General features: G+C 46.9%; 1 protein-coding gene across 1 annotated transcript in view; it reads right to left on the reverse strand.

The window, feature by feature from the left end:
• Nucleotides 1-17298, reverse strand: part of LOC144767887 (uncharacterized) — an 82357-nt gene that overhangs the window by 44642 nt on the left and 20417 nt on the right. The window contains exon 3 of the mRNA XM_078651238.1: nucleotides 2035-2145. Within this exon, the coding sequence (XP_078507364.1) occupies nucleotides 2035-2145 (111 nt within the window). The remainder of the gene's footprint in view (nucleotides 1-2034; nucleotides 2146-17298) is intronic.

Consider the following 17298-nt stretch of genomic DNA (forward strand, 5'->3'; position numbering starts at 1 on the left):
AGGCAGCTAGTTTGTCGTGGTTTGTTGATCTGAGATCTCGTTTCAGAATCTTTGATTTAAGCCGTTGAGCCTTCCTCAATATCACCTCCCTGTTAATATAAAAGAGGATGCTATGATGGTTCGACCAGTCACAAAGGGTTATTGATTCTAAAGAGATGGTCTGTTCCTTGGACATGATGAGGTCTAGGATTTCTCCTTTCGTGTGGGTTGGTTGGTCACAGTGCTGTGACAAATAGGATCATTTAGAAATGATTTGAGGCAGGATACCGCTGGGTCATTGTGTTTGGACCAATGCAGGTTGAAGTCCCCTAGGAAGATTTGTGATACTGCAGAGTCGACATTGCTAGAGATGATTTCCATTGAGTGCTCAATGAAAGGGAGATTATCTCCCGGTGGGTGGTAAAAGGTGTGAAGTTTATAGATCGGTAGGTTCTTACTTGAGATGCTGAGACAGAGATATTGACAGGAGGTAGGGGGGGAAAGGGACTCCACCTGGGAGATCGAGAGAGTATTCCTATAAATGCAGGCTAGACCACCACCCAATTTCAAATTTGTGTTAAGTCTGACTTTATCATGAGTGGGAGGTACTAGGAGGTCTAAAATAGGAGTAGAAGCGGGATTTAGCCAAGTTTCGGTGAGGATGATAATTTCTAAATCCTTATGTTGGATGAGGTCAAAGATATCAGAGGCGTGTTTACTGGCTGATCTGCAATTTAATAGTACACACTTCAGACGAAGTGGATTCGAGGGGGAAGGAGTCTGGGTGATGTTCACCCTAGTGAGGTTGTCAGAAATGCTGCATCTCAGATTGCGGAAAGGATCTCAGTTCGGGTTGGGAAGGGTGGAGTGTATTTGCCTCGGAGGGATCAGGTTAACATTGGTCCAGGGGGAGCAGGAAGAGAGATGGTCTTGATGCTCTCTATGCATCATTTAACAAGGCAAAACAAAGTGATATACTCTGAAAAAGAGGCCCCATCCACCAGACACCGTGCTCATTCCAGGGGATAGCCGCTCACAGAAGGAGAACAAAAGGAAAATTTAATAAAGTCTCACTAGGATTTCATGCTATTCTATCTCTTGATTGCTAATGACCTGAATGGCTAAACACTTCCCTTCATGATCCGAGGAGTAGAATGCAATAGGTGCTTTCCAAAAAGGTCACATCCACCGCTGATCTCATGGGCAGTGAGAATATAAAGCTTAAGAAACCCAACAAATTATTTGCCCCACCAATATGTTGCATCTTGACTAGGGGAAGGGTCTGTACATAAAGCTCCTGACATTTATCTTTTTTTTTTTGCAGAGTTTTATAAAGCGCGAACTAGACCCTAACTGAATCCGGTATCAGAGCGCTTTACATATTTTTCCAGTTAAGTTACAAGAGGACACACTTTCATTTTAGGCACAGGGAGATTAAGTGATTTACCCAGAATCACAGGAGGTTTTGGCGTCGTTACCGAGACTCGAACCCAGATCCCCAGGTCCGAGGTCGAGCGCCCTAGCCGTTAGGCCAACTCCTCTCCTATCTCTGAGAGATTTCAGATGGTTCAAATTGTGAAAGCCCATTTGCTTCCCAAGGCCAGTAGCATCTGCATCAATTGCATTCCCGTACAGTGCCCGAAAGCCCCACACTGTCAGCTCGATGCATAAACTTTAAGGCTCAAAATGGCAGGTGCGAGATTTTATTCAGTTTAGACTTCTTCCTGCACCCCCCAGTCAGACGATGGAGATAGACCCGACAGGCGCTACTCTAAATTTAAAGAGACAGCTTAGCTAGAAAGGTTTTTTTCTCATCTGATTAAAAGACAATAGATTAATCTCCGGCACATCTTTGGTTAAGTCCAGCTTTTTGAAATTGCTGTATGAAAATAAGGAGTGCACATGCAGAATATGTTCACCGGTGTACACACGTGTCACATGGATGGGGAGGTGGTATGTGATGTGCATTGTGTTTGTTTGAGATGTTGCATAGGGTGATAATAACTACCCACTCCTTAACAATTCCACTACAGGAGGTTTCCACTTCCCACTCACTTGAGTAATATTCGCAGAAGCTTCTGATCTTGAAGTCCTGGGGGTCCTTGAGCTGCAGCTCGTCCCTCTTTCTAGGTTTTATTGAAAAGATGGAGGTGGCGATGAGAGGACCTGGAAAAAGCAGACGCCAAAAATATATACACGACACACAGGGTAATCATCAGATAAGAAATGGAAACAGTAAAATGTGGATGAAAAGCATCATTCAACACAAGCTCCATAGAAGTTGTGCCTTATACCAAGATCGGGGACAAATAGCCGATAGGTCCCGACTTCAGAACCTATTAGGGCACACATGATCCACTATATAGAACAAGTGGCACAGAAGTCTAATAGGGCATATCTAATGTATAGTATGTCTTCTTTGAATTCTACATTACTTCATCACCTGAAAACTTTATTTAGCTGATCTAATAGAAAGGTTCTGAATTTAACAGAGTTGTCAGTGCTCTTGTGGCACATTTCCACATGTGTTTAACAGTACCTTCATTCTCTTCATTGACATGTGTATTTCTAAAACCTTGGAGATGGAGAGAATGCACAAGTATTTGTAGGGCATTGCAGCATAGTTTGGTATTACATTTTATGGCACTCCGAACCTTTCCTTTGCGGATCAGTGACTGATTTAGTTTTGAAGAGTTATGCTATCAGTAGCATGCGGGTGTCAGTTCTTAATCATTGTAATTTTTGGTAACTGGTTGAGACTGGAATGCTTTACCAACAGGCACATGCATCAACCATTTTTGTTTTTGTTTTTTGAAGACCTTTATTTACGTACTTCACCTTACACAGCTTCTGGCCTACAACCTCCTGGGCCGGCCGCCATCGTATTTCAAATATTTTAGTTGAATTAGTACACAGCCCAGTAGCCGCCATCCCGGGGGCGCGGCGGCATCTCACTGTCACCCTTACGGGTGTATCACCATCTCATTGCGGATCATGGAGGTCTAATTTTATATTTTATAACGTTAAACAATTAAAACCAACAAGTAGTTACCACATTCGGTCTATAGTCTTCTAGAAACGGGTATGACTCCCCTACTTCGGTCTTAGATATCCCGTATCTGTTTCATTAACGCAAGTCCAGGGCCCTTCAGTTCGCTGTTGTTCCTTCTTCTACGGTAGGTCACTACCCCGCCACCGCCCACACATCCGCCACGCCTCCCATCTTCCCCCCCTCCTCACTTCTAGTGCCATGCATAAGTTGGGGTCCTACTACTACCTTTCCCTACACTACTACTAGTCATCTTCATCTTCCTCGTCGGATGTCAGTGCTTCTTCCTCTTCCAGTGCTTCACAGATATCCCCCCTGAATGTACTTCATGGGGTCCATATCCTGTTCCACTTACGCCGGCATGCTCTAATGGTGTAGACTGCTCTTTCTGTTATCATGACCCTGTCCATGTTTGCGCACCAGTGTGTCAGTGTTGGGGTGTCTGCAGCCCCCCATTTCTGCGCTATGTCTCGTTTAGCGACTATCATACCTATCGTGGACCATTGTTGTCCGTGTCTGCTAAGGTCATTGGGCTCCCATACATTAAGTAGGCATTTCCGTGGTTCGGGGGTCAGGGACACTCCTACTGTTTGTGATATAGTACGCATAACCCGTCTCCATAGCTCCTGGATGCAGGGGCAGTCCCATATGGTGTGAAACAGTGTCCCCTCTTCCCCGCACCCTCGCAGAGAATATGGGTGTTGTATTTTCTGTATTGTGTACAGCATCGTGCGTGTATAGTATACCCTATGTAAGATTTTTTGTTGTATGAGCCGGAATTTCGCCGATATGCCCACTTCTTTGGGTGCTGCCAACGCCTCGTTCCATTCGGACTCATCTAGTTCCCCCACATCCTCCTCCCATTTAGCGTTCAGTGTCATCGTCGGGTCCGCTAAATTATTCATCAGTTTACAATATGTGAGAGATGTCGCTCGTTCCTGCATAAAGTCTGTGAGTAGTCGGTCCTCCATGGGTGACGCCTCCGGGAGTTTCGTGCCGTTGGGAATGGCGGTTAGTAGGGCATGTCTCACCTGTATATATCTATATCGTTCTGTGGGCCCCATCTCATATTGCTGTTGCAACTGGTCGAAGGGTATCACTGTATCTTTGTCCCACAAGTCGCCCACTGTGGACAGACCTATAGCATCCCACAACGTGAAACCTTTACTACTCCTCAAGTTACCCAGGGCCTTCGTGTCCCACAGTGGGGTAAGTATCGTGATTTTCCCTTTCCACCCCAGCTTTGCTTGTGCTTTATTCCATAACGACACAGTAAGCTTTGTGGGTCCCATAAGCGAGCGTACCTTCCTCTGATCGTAAAGTGGGGCCAGGATAGTGTCGGTACCTAATTGCATTCTGTCCGCCCTATAAGCAGGGTCTTCCTGGGGCACGTGTAACCACTGGTTAATGGATTTCAATTGGGCGGCCCAATAGTAGAGTTGTAGATTCGGTAGAGCAATCCCTCCATCATACCATCCTCTGTGCAGTTTGGCCTGCGCTATCCGTGCCGGGCGATTGTTCCACATGAGACCGGCTATTAATGCTGACACCCTCCCGAAGTACCGTGTATCGACCGGGTATGGTGTATTCTCTAGGATATATAGGAATCGGGGCAGGGACATCATCTTGTAAAGCGCTGCTCTACCCAGCATCGTCAGCGGCAGTGCCGCCCAGAATTTAACGTCTTGTTTCAGGCGTTCAAACGGTGGTGATAGGTTATTTTGAAAGAATTCCACTGGATCTTTCGTAACATGGAACCCCAGGTATCAAAAGGAGGATCCCGCCATTTTGAGAGGACAGGTGTCACACAACACAGGGGTTGGGCCTTGCAGCACATATATTTCTGACTTGCTCCAGTTTAAAGTATACCCCGACACTTTACCCTGCTCGTCACAGAGCTCCAATAGTGCCGGTATACTCCGCTCCGGATCCGTCAAGTACACCAGCATGTCATCTGCGTACAGTGACAGGCGGTCCTCCCATCCCTCCGCCCATGCAATTCCTTTCAGTAGTGGGGTGGAGCGTATTAATGTCGCCAATGGCTCCAACGCAATCGCGAAAAGTAGTGGCGATAGTGGGCAACCCCGACGGGTGCTTAGCCCTAGCTGGAATGTTCGAGAGATATGGCCATTTGCCACCACCTGTGCTACTGGCGCTGTGTATAGCAGACGGATCCAGGCCACAAATTTCGGCCCGATACCCATACGTTCCAGTACTTCAAACAGGTAGTGCCACTCCACCATATCGAACGCCATTTTAGCGTCAAGTGCCAATATTACCGCCTTTTCCGACAATGTGTCTGCTCTAGCTAGAACTCTATGCAAGTTGAGGGCGGTACTCCTATGTGGCATAAAGCCTGATTGATCTGGGTGTATAAGGTGAGGTAGGCAGGCCATCAGTCGGGTGGCAAGGAGTTTAGCTAATATTTTAATCTCGGCGTTAAGAAGGGAGATAGGGCGATACGATGTACACTCTCATGCATCAACCATTTTTGCGAGCGCAAACGGTGCGATTCGCAAAAATCGTCCGTTTGTACCACGCAAAAAGGGCATTTGCAATGCATCAAGGTTCAAGGCACTCGCAATTTGAGAATTCGCAATTTATTGCGTTTTCTCAAATTGCGATTGCATTTAAGGAATCACAATTTGTGATTCCTTAAATGCAAAGCAAGAACCCCTATAAAATAGCGATTTCGCTACTAGGGCCGCAAATTACCATGAAGTTGAACTTGATGGTAATTTGCAGAAACTTTGAAAAATGCACTAAAGTGCATTTTTCAAAGTTGTAGGTTACACACACACATGCCCTTGGGGCATGTGTGGGTGCAACATGTGTGCACAGAGCTATTTCAGGGGGTGCAAGATGGTGTCCTTTGGACTCCCTTGAAATTGAAATTGCATGTGCAATTTGCGAGTACCTATTGGTACTTGCAAATTGCGCATGCAATCTCCCATTCATTCCTATGGGCCTGTAGGCCCATAGGAATGCATGTGAAGATATTCCTTAATTGCGATTCGCAATATGCGAGGCGCAATTAAGGAATGTTTAGGAATCGCTATTTTAATAGTGAATCCTACAAACATAGGCTTTTGAAAGTTCCTTAATAATCGCAATTAAGGACTCACAAAAGCTTTTCTTGATGCGTGTGCCTGCAAATTCCTCATTTGATGCCCACTGCCCATCAAATAATGGATGTTGTAGTTAGCGGACTACAGCAATTGGATTAAAGTAGGACTGATTCTGCCGAAACAAAATAGTGAGTAAACTAAATAGTAAGTTGGAAGTGAAGATGAGTGAGGGCCATATTATTACACCTTTGTGCTGATGCAAATGTTCAAACCCAAAATGACCATTTACGTGGGGCGCGGCAAGTAGCCGGAGTAGAATTTGCACCCATTTAGGAGTTGCGCGTCCTCAGAATTAGGAACAAGTGCAAATTGCACATGAATTCACCCAGCCTTAGGTGCGCAAGGTATTGTTTTGCACTCTAACCCCCAATTTGTGAAACAGTTTCCTGGACATAAACTAAGGGTTTATACCACACAGTTTGCACCAGACCTGCAAACCCATTGCCGTATAAAAATGATTATTTGCACATGAAGCTGCATTAGCGGCCTATGGTAATCAGAGCATGAGTGAGCTATCGACTAAAATACCATGTGCGTGTTTGAATTCATTACAGTGTTAGTGAGAAGACTGAAAGCAAACAAAAGATTTAGAATAAGTAAAAGACAGAATCTAATGAAGTGAGTGAAATGAGAGGCATGTCAGGGAGTTAGTGAACTAAGGGAGCTCTCAAAAATGAAAATGGGAGTACCATAAGCAATTTTGAACACGCTAAGCACCAACATCACACATGCATTTCAGCAGTACTAATCTGAGTCGGTGGTGGCACGCGTGCACTGCTGCCACTTATTTATGGGGATCCGGCCACTTTAGGTTTGTCCTACTGGTAGTGAATGGTCCAGATTGGTAAAAATAAAAACTATTTTGCTAGTTTGACCGAGAACGAAAATTCTGAGAGCTGCCTGCCAGTCTGCATTCGGCGGAGATAAAAAGAACATGCAATGGTGTCTTATTTTATCCCAGCCCATAGCACCCCTCCAAAATGGGAAAATGTTAGTGGCTTTAAAGTGATCTTTGCAAGCATAGCGATTTTTGGTTAATATTTGTCAAAACTGGGGTTAAGATGCACTATTGGACAATATGTTTTCAAAATGTTCTTGGGGCTAACTTGGTTAAGGAAGGCAGGCCCACAGAAAACCAGCTTTGTCCATTGTCTATGCAGGCAAGAAGCAGAGAGAGGGGAGGGGAGAAGAGAGGGGCGAAGAGAGGGGAGGGGAGAGGGGAGAGGAGGGGAGGGGAGGAGTGGGGAAGCCATAGAGAGTACATGAGCTGCAAACTCCACAACTCGAGTTCCCCAGCACCTTGATTGCTTCTCTGAACCCAGGACTGTTTGGTACTAAACAGCTCCTTTTATTAAACCCACACTGATGCCAGTGTGGGATTTATTGTACCATGTACACCGAGGGCACCTCAGAGGTGCCCCCTGAAAACCCACCAAACCCGGTTTGGTCACAGGCTGGCTCTAGGCAGCCTGCCCCCACCCCACAAGTTTCTGGACCCCCGGGTCGCGAGCCTCTGCTCTCTGAGATCAGAAACGAAGCACATTCTGGGTGTCACACTTCCTCCCTCAGGTTGGGCACAGTGCTTGAGGGGGAAGCTTCAAAGGCCTGCCGCATTTGGCTGACCCCTCCTGGACTCCACATGCCTGCAGCCTGAATCCAGAGGCTCCACCCAACCACAACCGGCTACGTTAAGAAGAATCCGACATCTAAAGGCACCACTTCACCCGTAGCCCCGGGCTTTGGTGAGGTGAACTGATGGTGCACCTACAACCCCTTACATCTCTACTTACCTGGTCTCCCCCTGCACCCTCGGGAGCGACACCTACAGCCTGTTTGTCCAAAGCAAGTTCTCCATTGAATAACATTGAGTGCCCGACGCTGTATTTGTAACCTGCACTCGGCCGCCCCTGCGCCACTTGTGGTGTATGTTTGGTGTTGCTTTGTGCACCCCCCTGTGCTGGCTCTAACCCCCAAAGTTTGGCCCCTGCCGCCTATTTACCTACCTGCAAGCAGTGTGGCTCCAAGTACCCTCAGTCTTCATTGAAAGGCATTGGGCTGAACTTCGATTTTGACCTCAGGCACCCGGCGCCCCTGTGCCACTGGTGGCGCAGTAGGAATATACTACTTACCAGTATGCATCTGTTCTTGGCATGTAGGGCTGCTGACATTCATATCTTATGCATAGATCGCCGCCTAGTGTTGGGTCCGGATGATTGCACATTGTTGTCCTGGAAGAGTCTTCGAAGTATCACGAGATAGGTGGCTCCTCCCTTGGACTACAGTGCGCATGGGCATCGACTCCATCCCCAGATTGTTTTTCGCCATTGTGGCAGAGATGGAGTATAGTACAGTAAGAGATGTCCATGCAAAGAGTGAATGCTGCAGCTGCGACAGGCACCGGGGAGGTGGGCGGGCGATATGAATGTTAGCAGCCCTACATGCCAAGAACAGATGCATACTGGTAAGTAGCATATTCCGTTCGAGGCATGTGGGCTGCTGAATTCATATCTGTGCATAGAATGTATAGCAGTATCTCCCTTAGCGGTGGCCACCTGTGTCAGCTGCAGCAGTCTGGAAAAGAGTTTTGAGAACAGCCTGTCCTACAGCAGCTTGCTGTTTGGAATGTACATCTACACAATAGTGTTTGGTAAATGTATGTATGGTAGACCATGTGGCTTCTCTACAGATTTCGTGTAAAGGAATGTTACCCAGGAAAGCCATGGATGCCCCTAGCTTGCGTGTGGAATGCGCCCTTGGGGGACTGTTAAGGTGCGTTTTGCTTTTATATACCATATTTGTATGCACTTAACGATCCATCTGGCTATACCTGATTTAGAAATGGGGTTGCCTTCGTGTTGCGGTGAGAAAGCAACAAACAACTGTTTTGTCTTTCGAAATGCCTTAGTTCTATCTATGTAGTATAGCAGAGCTCTCTTGACGTCTAGAGTATGCAAGGCCCTTTCAGCTACTGTCTGTGGGTTTTGAAAGAACACTGGCAGTTCGATAGTTTGATTTATATGGAAATGGGATACCACCTTTGGCATGAATTTAGGGTTTGTTCTGAGATGTACTCTATTTGCATGAACTTGAATGAATGGCTCTTGAATAGTTAGGACTTGCAGCTCGCTAACTCTTCGAAGCGAAGTAATGGCAATAAGGAAAGCCACTTTCCAAGTAAGAAATTGTAGTTCGCATGAGTGTAGTGGTTCAAAAGGTGGTCCCATAAGTCTGGTTAAAACGATGTTTAGATTTCAGACTGGTGAAGGTGGGTGTCTTGGAGGAATTACGCGTTTAAGTCCTTCCATAAACGCAGCTAAATGTATCCTGATGGAGGAATAGGCTAAATTGCAACGTTGCAGGTGCAAGAGATAGCAAATGATGTTTTGAGTAGAAGCATCAAGTGGGTTAATGTCATTGTTACTACAGTAAATGACTAAACGTTTCCACTTTGCTGCATAACAAGCTGTGGTAGTGGGTTTTCTTGCCTCTTTGATAATATTCATGCAGTCTGGGGGCAAGTTTAGGTATCCAAACTCTAGGATTTCAGGAGCCAGATCGCCAGGTTCATCTGTTGCGGATCTGGGTGTTGGATTTCTCCATGGCTCCGAGTTAGAAGATTGGGTGTGAGTCGCAGTCTTTGATGAGGCACCACTGACAGTTCTAGGAACGTTGTGTACCACGGTTGCCTCGCCCATGTGGGAGCAACTAGGATCAGTGTTAGCGAATGTTGGCGCATTTTGCGTGCCACCAGCGGTATTAAGGGAGCTGGGGGAAAAGCGTACGCAAATTTGCCTGACCAGTTCATCCATATCGCATTGCCCTGTGACTGCGGATGTGGGAATCTGGCGGCAAAGTACTGGCATTTTGCGTTTTCGCTTGTGGCAAACAGATCTATCTCCGGGTGTCCCCACCTCCGTAAGAATGGTTGGAGCACTTTGGTGTGAATTTCCCATTCGTGCATCTGTTGGCTGTGCCTGTTGAGCAGGTCGGCTACTTGATTGTCCTTGCCTGGGAGGTGTTCTGCCATGAGAAACATGTTCCTCTGAATGGCCCATTTCCACATTGCTTGAGCTAGGTGCAACAGCTGTGGTGAGTGTGTTCCTCCCTGTTTTGAATGTAATACATAGCTGTCATGTTGTCCGTCCGGATCAACACAGCTTTGTTGCATTAGTGTGTCTTGAAAGCTTTTAGGGCTAGAAAGACTGCCATCAACTCCAGAAGGTTGATATGCATTCTCTTTTGCTGTACCGTCCAGAGTCCCTGGACTGTGTAATGCAGGACATGGGCTCCCCAGCCTAGCAGGGATGCGTCCGCCGTCATTACGATTTGTGGTACAGGCTCTTGGAACAGTCGTCCTTTGCAAAGGTTTTGTGGATTCCACCAATGCAGAGAGTTGTATGCCGAACTGGTCACCAACACTAGGTCCTTTAATTGCCTGTGAGCCTGGTTCCACTGCCTTGCTAGGCATTCTTGGAGCGGACGCATATGTAGCCTGGCATGAGGGACTATGAATATGCACGAGGCCATCATGCCTATTAGTTGCATAAACACTCGAGCTGGCAATGAGTGTTGAGGTCTGAACCTTTGGATCAATGTTTGCATTCCCTTGGTCCGTGCTGCGTTTGGATATGCCTTTGCTGTCAGTGTATCTACTGTCACTCCCAGGTACTGTTGGACGTGGGAGGGGTGTAGGTGTGACTTTGGGTAGTTTAGCGAGAAGCCTAGACTGTGCAGGAGATGTATAGTCTTTGACATGTGGTTGGCACATTGCTGGGCTGATGGTGCGTGTATTAGCCAATCGTCCAGATATGGGTACACATGGATGTGTTGTCTCCTGAGATGTGCCGCCACTGTAGCTAGGCATTTGGTGAACACTCTTGGAGCTGTCGTGACACCAAATGGTAGGACTTTGAACTGATAGTGCTGTCATTGAATGGTGAACCTAAGATACTTTCTGTGAGCAGGGTGTATTGGTATATGAAAGTATGCGTCCTTGAGGTCTAGAGTTGCTAGGAAGTCTCCCTGGCGAAGCAATGGTAAGACTTGCTGAAGAGTGAGCATGTGAAAATGCTCCGACAAAATGTACAGGTTGAGGGGCCTGAGGTCCAATATTGGTCTGAGAGAACCGTCCTTCTTTGGAATAAGGAAGTATAGGGAGTATACTCCTGTTCCTTGATGTTGGAGTGGGACTGGTTCTATGGCCCCCTTTTGCAGCATACTGATGACCTCTTGCTGTAGTGGCGTTATATGTTCCTGTGACATAGGACGGTGCACGGGTGGTATGTTGGGTGGTGGTGAGGTGAGTTCGAGGCAATAGCCATGTTGGATAATTTGCCTGACCCACTTGTCTGTGGTGATATTTAACCAGACTGGCAGAAATTGTTGTATTCTGTCCCCGACTGGTGTTATGTGGTCTGGGGGTAGTTCCAAGAAGTCACTGCTTGGTGTTAGTGGAGGATCTATTTGCATTGCCTCCACGACCTCTTCCCTTGGTATTATTTCCTCTGTATCCATCCCTGTTGGTGTTTTTGTTGTATGTGGATTGTGTGTTACTCTTGTAGGTGGAGGATTGCTGTGATGTATTACTTCGCGCTCCTCCTCTATAATTGGAGCGATGAAAGGAGCCTCGGTGTTGTTGGGACTGGAGAGCTCCCATAGACTTCGCAGTTTCTGCATCCTTTTTCATTTTGTCCAGAATTGAGTCAACTGCTGGACCAAATAAAAAGTCTGGGTTGATTGGCTGATTAAGAATTGTAGATTGGACTTCATTCTTAAAGCCTGATATGCGAAGCCATGCATGGCGCCTTAGCAGCACGCTTGTATTGATGGATCTGGCGCGTCTAGGGCACATTTAATTGAGGCATTGGTGATGGGCTTCCCCTCCTGTATAAGTTCATCTGCCTGCTGTTTGTAAGGATCAGGTAAGTGTTGGAGAATTTCTTCTAAACTGTCATAGTGCGCCCTGTCATATCTGGCCAACAAGGCCTGTGTATTGGCTCTTCTCCAGGAGTTTGCTGCCTGAGCCGCTACTCTTTTGCCTGAAGCCTCAAAGATTTTTGACTCCTTGTCTGGAGGAGCGGCCTCTCCAGTAGTCTGAGAATTTGCACGTTTTCGTGCGTTGGACACCACTAGGAAATCTAGGGGTAGCTGCCCCCTGATGTATGTAGGATCTATAGGTGCAGCTCTGTATTTTTTCTCAATTCTAGGGTTTATGACCCAGGCTCTAGCAGTGTCCTTAAAAATGTCACTTGCATGTTCTAATACACCTTTCAACATTGGGAGTGTTTTTACGTGCCTCTCAGATGTTGTTAATGTATCAAAGAGGAAGTCTTCTTCAACAGCATCAGAGTGCATATATACATTGTGGTAGGTTGCTGCTCTATCTAGTAGGGAATTAAATGCTACCGTATCCTCTGTGGGTGATGGTTTAGTAGGGTATACTGCAGGGTCTGTAATGGGCAGAATCCCTTCAGTGTTTGGTTCCCCTCCTCCACCCCATGGCTGTGTGTCTGGCTCTGTATTTGGGTTTTGTGGATAACCAAACCCTACATCTGCGTCTTGATATTCATCTGGGTTGTAGTCAGAGCGTGCAGGTGAGGTTGGGGCATATGGAGTAGTAGGCATAGCAGGATTGATAGGTTCAAAGAATATAGGAGAGGTAGCACAGTCTCTCTTCTTCTATAGGGGAATTCTAGAAAAGTCTTCGGTTGGCAGAGGTCTTTTCTTTTTTGTATAAACAGTCACTTTACCAGTCTGTGGGTCAATATACAGTTTTGACTGGTCTTCTGTGGAGGGATCTGGATGAATAAGCTCTCCTTCCACAGGTTTTGGTTTTGGTGCTGTAGCCTTTGGTTTGTCTTTTTTCGGGTCAACGCCTTTTTTGGGTTCTACCGCTTTTTGTGGTTGGATCGGTTTTTGATGTCTTTCGACAGGTTTTGTCGGTTGAACGTCTTTTTTTTTTTAATTCTTTTTATTAGGTTTCAAAAAACAAATAAAGTACAACCATTCGCAAATGGAAATACAGCATACACCAGTACATTTCTGCATTCATCGTCCCATCTTGTATAAGCATTGTACCCTAGTACCCACGTCAGGATATTTTTGCTCCCACATCGTAACACTTGGCATATGCAAATTTACAGTGTGTCGGTGACATCATTGTCTTGCAAATAAGATGTTAAATAAATCCAATAGTCTTTTGGTCGAGATCTGACCGGTAATTCCTCCTCGTACGTCTGCAGTTTAGTTTTACAATATGCCAAGTCCTGTAGCCAGTGTCTCACGTTTGGAAACCTCGTACTTCCCCAACATAGTGACATTTGACTTTTGGCCAGAAGCAGTGACACAGCACAGAACTTACGCCTCCCCCCTTGATCGCGGGCAGAAGACCCAGTATGCATACCTTTATAGAGCAGTCGACATCCACCCCTACCATTTTCTGAAGTACCGTAACAACTTTCCCCAAGAATTCCTGTATTTTTGGACATAACCATGCCAGGTGTACAAAGTCTGCGTCCTGTCCCCCACAGCGTTTACACCCGGCATCCTCTCGTAACCCCAATCTATGAAGGCGTGACGGTGTGTGGTATGTTTGATGTAGATACTTTAGATGAATCGGTTGAACGTCTTTGGCTGGCTTCACCACCTTTTTGGACCAAGCGGTTTTGTCGGTTCGACAGTGTTTTTAGGTGTTTTAGGAGCCTGCGGTTTTGGCTCGATGCCCTTTTTCGGGTCGATGGGCTTCGGCTCGACCGATTTACTTTGGTCCACTTTCGGTTTTGCTTTCGGTTCGACTGTAGTTTTGGGCGCAGGCCTTGTGCTTTCGTCGACTGGTTTTTTCCCCTTGTCGATACCTGAGGCTGCTTTGCTCGATTCGACGTGCTTCTTGGGGGTCGATTCGACGTGCTTTTGTTTTTGTGTCGATTCGACGTGTTTTGGCTTCGAGGTTGACTCCACGGCTTTCGACTTCGAGCTCGACTCGACAGCTTTGTTCTTTGATGTCGACTCGATGGTCTTTGGCTTCGAAGGTTGTATTGGTACTGTGGCCTTCGGGTCGACGCCCTTCGGCTTAGTCACCTTCGGGTCGACGTAATTCGGTCCGAAGACTGTATTATCGACGAGTTTCGGTTTCGATGGAACCAATGTCGTGTCTCAGAGGACTCTTTGTGTGTGTTCTTAGCCGGGCTGTATGGCGGGGCTGTAGAACGAGGTTGTTGATCTCGGCTAAGGCCTGCTGGCGATGCCTTGACCTGAGTCTCTGATAGAGGTGTAGTGTCTATATGGGGCGGTGTACTCACGGTTCGCCCCTCGTCGTCATCGGAGTCGTCTTCAACTGCAACGATGTCCTGATCATATTCCTCGAGATCGACGATTAGTTCTCCCTCTTCGGGGTAATATTCGGAGTCGGGCTCCGAGTATTGTCTTTCGTCTTGATCAGAGTCTTCGGCGCTCGCTAGATCTTTCTCATCATCGAAGATGTTCTCGAGCTCTGGGGCCGACCGTTGCATTTCTTGCCTCGCCGCCCGACGATTCCGGATAGTCTTTTTCGATCGGAACTGGGCACAGGCTAGGCAACTATCTTCATTGTGATCTGGAGATAGGCATTTGTTGCACACTGGATGCTTGTCTGTGTGCGGGAACTTTGAGTTGCACTGCGGGCAGTACTTGAATGGACTTCGTTCCATCGACGGTCGGTCCACGTGGTGTCGAGAAGGCCTCACGGCCCGATTCGACGACCGGAGTGCAACAAACTTGTAAAAAGTTCATCGGTACCGAGCGCTGAACAATACCGACGGATCCGAAGGCCTTTTGAAAAGTTTTTCTTGATTCCGAACTTGGAGAGTAGGAAAGTACATCCGAACCCAATGGTGGAGAAAAACAATTTGAGGATGGAGAGGATGCCCATGCGCACTGTAGTCCGAGGGAGGAGCCACCTATCTCGTGATACTTCGAAGACTCTTCCAGGACAACAATGTGCAATCATCCGGACCCAACACTAGGCAGCGATCTATGCACAGATATGAATTCAGCAGCCCACATGCCTTGAACATAGTACTCACCTGCCCCTTGCTGACCTTTGGACCCGAAGTCTCACCCGTAAAACCACATTATTGTTTTTTTCCGTAGAATAACATTGAACTCTTTGAAAATTGCACTATCGACTTTTGAAAGTCTTAAGTATTTTTTCATGCAAAAGTTACTTACCTTAGTGCGAAGATCTCGGTCTTAAAATGAATCTCAAACAAAGCTTATTTTTATTAAATTGGTGTGGATCTCCTTTTTGAGTTGAGTGTCAGTGAAGTATTGGTCAATGTGTGCAATAAATGTCTTACACTCATCTGTGTTAGGCCTAAGGCTGCTCGCCAACACTACCACTAATAGAGCACTTTGGGTTTGGGTATTGCGCCCTGTACACTTTTGGGCAACCCCTGGACTATATGTACGGTCCACCTAGTGGCATACCATATACAGAGCCAGCTTCCTACAATGTGCTTTACAAATGCGTATGTTATGTGTTATGTCACGGTTTTAAAATTCAGTTCATTTTGCACAAAGGTTGATATTTTGAAGTCTTTTACTGGCAGCCTCCTCTCGGACCTCACAACAGTACCCAGATGTGTCATAAGTTGGTATAAAAGACTGAAACTGAAACACTCAGAAGTCTCCTGTTCCTTGAATATCTTTGGAGTCTTGCTGTGAGTTGTAGGAGCACAAATAAATTGAGAGATTTTTTGGCTTTTGAGGATGGGTTGCGAAACTGAGTTTTGGTGCCAGTCTCTTTAGGCTGAGCCGAGAAGGTTCGGTGCAGACTTCTTAGACCTGTACTAAGGATGTACTTCCGTTTTTGCCTTCTGCCAGAACAAACCAGGTTACCTGCTTTCTTTTGTAATGAGACTGTGTGAGTACAGGCTGTGTCATCCCGCTATCTGTGCCTATTCTGCCTGGCTGAACCCTTGCATCTGAAGCTTCTCTCTTGATCCCTTTTTTTAGGAAGCTGGGATTTTCCTGCAGTACCCCCCCCCTCCACACACACACTCACACACAATTGTTGCCTGGTATTTGATGCAACTTTGACTTATGTGTACTATGTTCCTGCTAACGAGGTCCCCAGTGCCAGTGATCTTTCCCTAAAAGAAATTAAATTGTTTCCCACAATTGGCAATAACTTTAGCACCCTCTTTAACTCCCTAGTAAACAGTACCCCTGGTACCTAGGGCCTGAAGTACTAAGGGCAGCAGCACAAATTGTACCACCCTAAGGGACCGCTCACCACGCACATGCAAGGCTGCCATCGCAGGCTGCGTGTCTTGGTGCAGACAAAAGTGAAAACACGACATGTCACATATCCCTGTGTGCCAGGCCCACAGACACTGCATGTCATATTTGTAGGTCAAGCCCTAAGGCAGGGTGCCTAGTACTTCATGTGAGGGAACACCTGCATGAGCAAATATGCCCCTAAGCTGGTCAGTCCTATTACTGCCAGTGCAAGTGACCAGGGAAGCCATTTTAAGACATGTGCTGGACACCGGTGAGAACGAGTTCCTCATCTACATGATGAATTCACTGAAAATAGGGGTGTTTGCTATCAAACATCTCATAGTGATAAGAGTCACACTGATGCGAGTGTTGGGTTTACCAATGCTTGCACCCAGAGGGCACCTTAGAGGTGCCCCCTGAAAACCTACCAGCCTCTGGTGTCCTTGCGGACTGGTTCCTGCCAGCCTGCCACCCGAGACACTGTTCGGTCATCCTAGGGCGAGAGCCTCTGCTCTCAGCAGACACAGAACTAAAGCCTGTCCGGGAGAAGGGTGTCACACCTCCTCCCACAGGACGACCTGCCGGTTAACCTTCCTTGGGCGGCAAGCCACGAAGGGCTGCCGCCTTTGAAATTTGAATCTGACTCCCCTCACAGGAGAGGAAGAAGACCCCTTTGTCCAGGGCCACCTGGGCAAGCGGGACAATTAGCTAGTCCAGTAGGCATGTGATTGCATACTTAGCAATTCTGGGAGAGGGTTATGCCCACTTCCCACCGAAAGTGGTCATACAGGGAGCTTAGTGACCCCGAGGGTCAGTAGACCTACACTCCTCTAAGACCCTAAATGCAGTATTGAGGGGAGTCCCTGGAACCAGAGAAGCAGATCC

The sequence above is a fragment of the Lissotriton helveticus genome, chromosome 7, assembly GCF_964261635.1.
Source record: "Lissotriton helveticus chromosome 7, aLisHel1.1, whole genome shotgun sequence".
Lineage (NCBI taxonomy): Eukaryota > Metazoa > Chordata > Amphibia > Caudata > Salamandridae > Lissotriton > Lissotriton helveticus.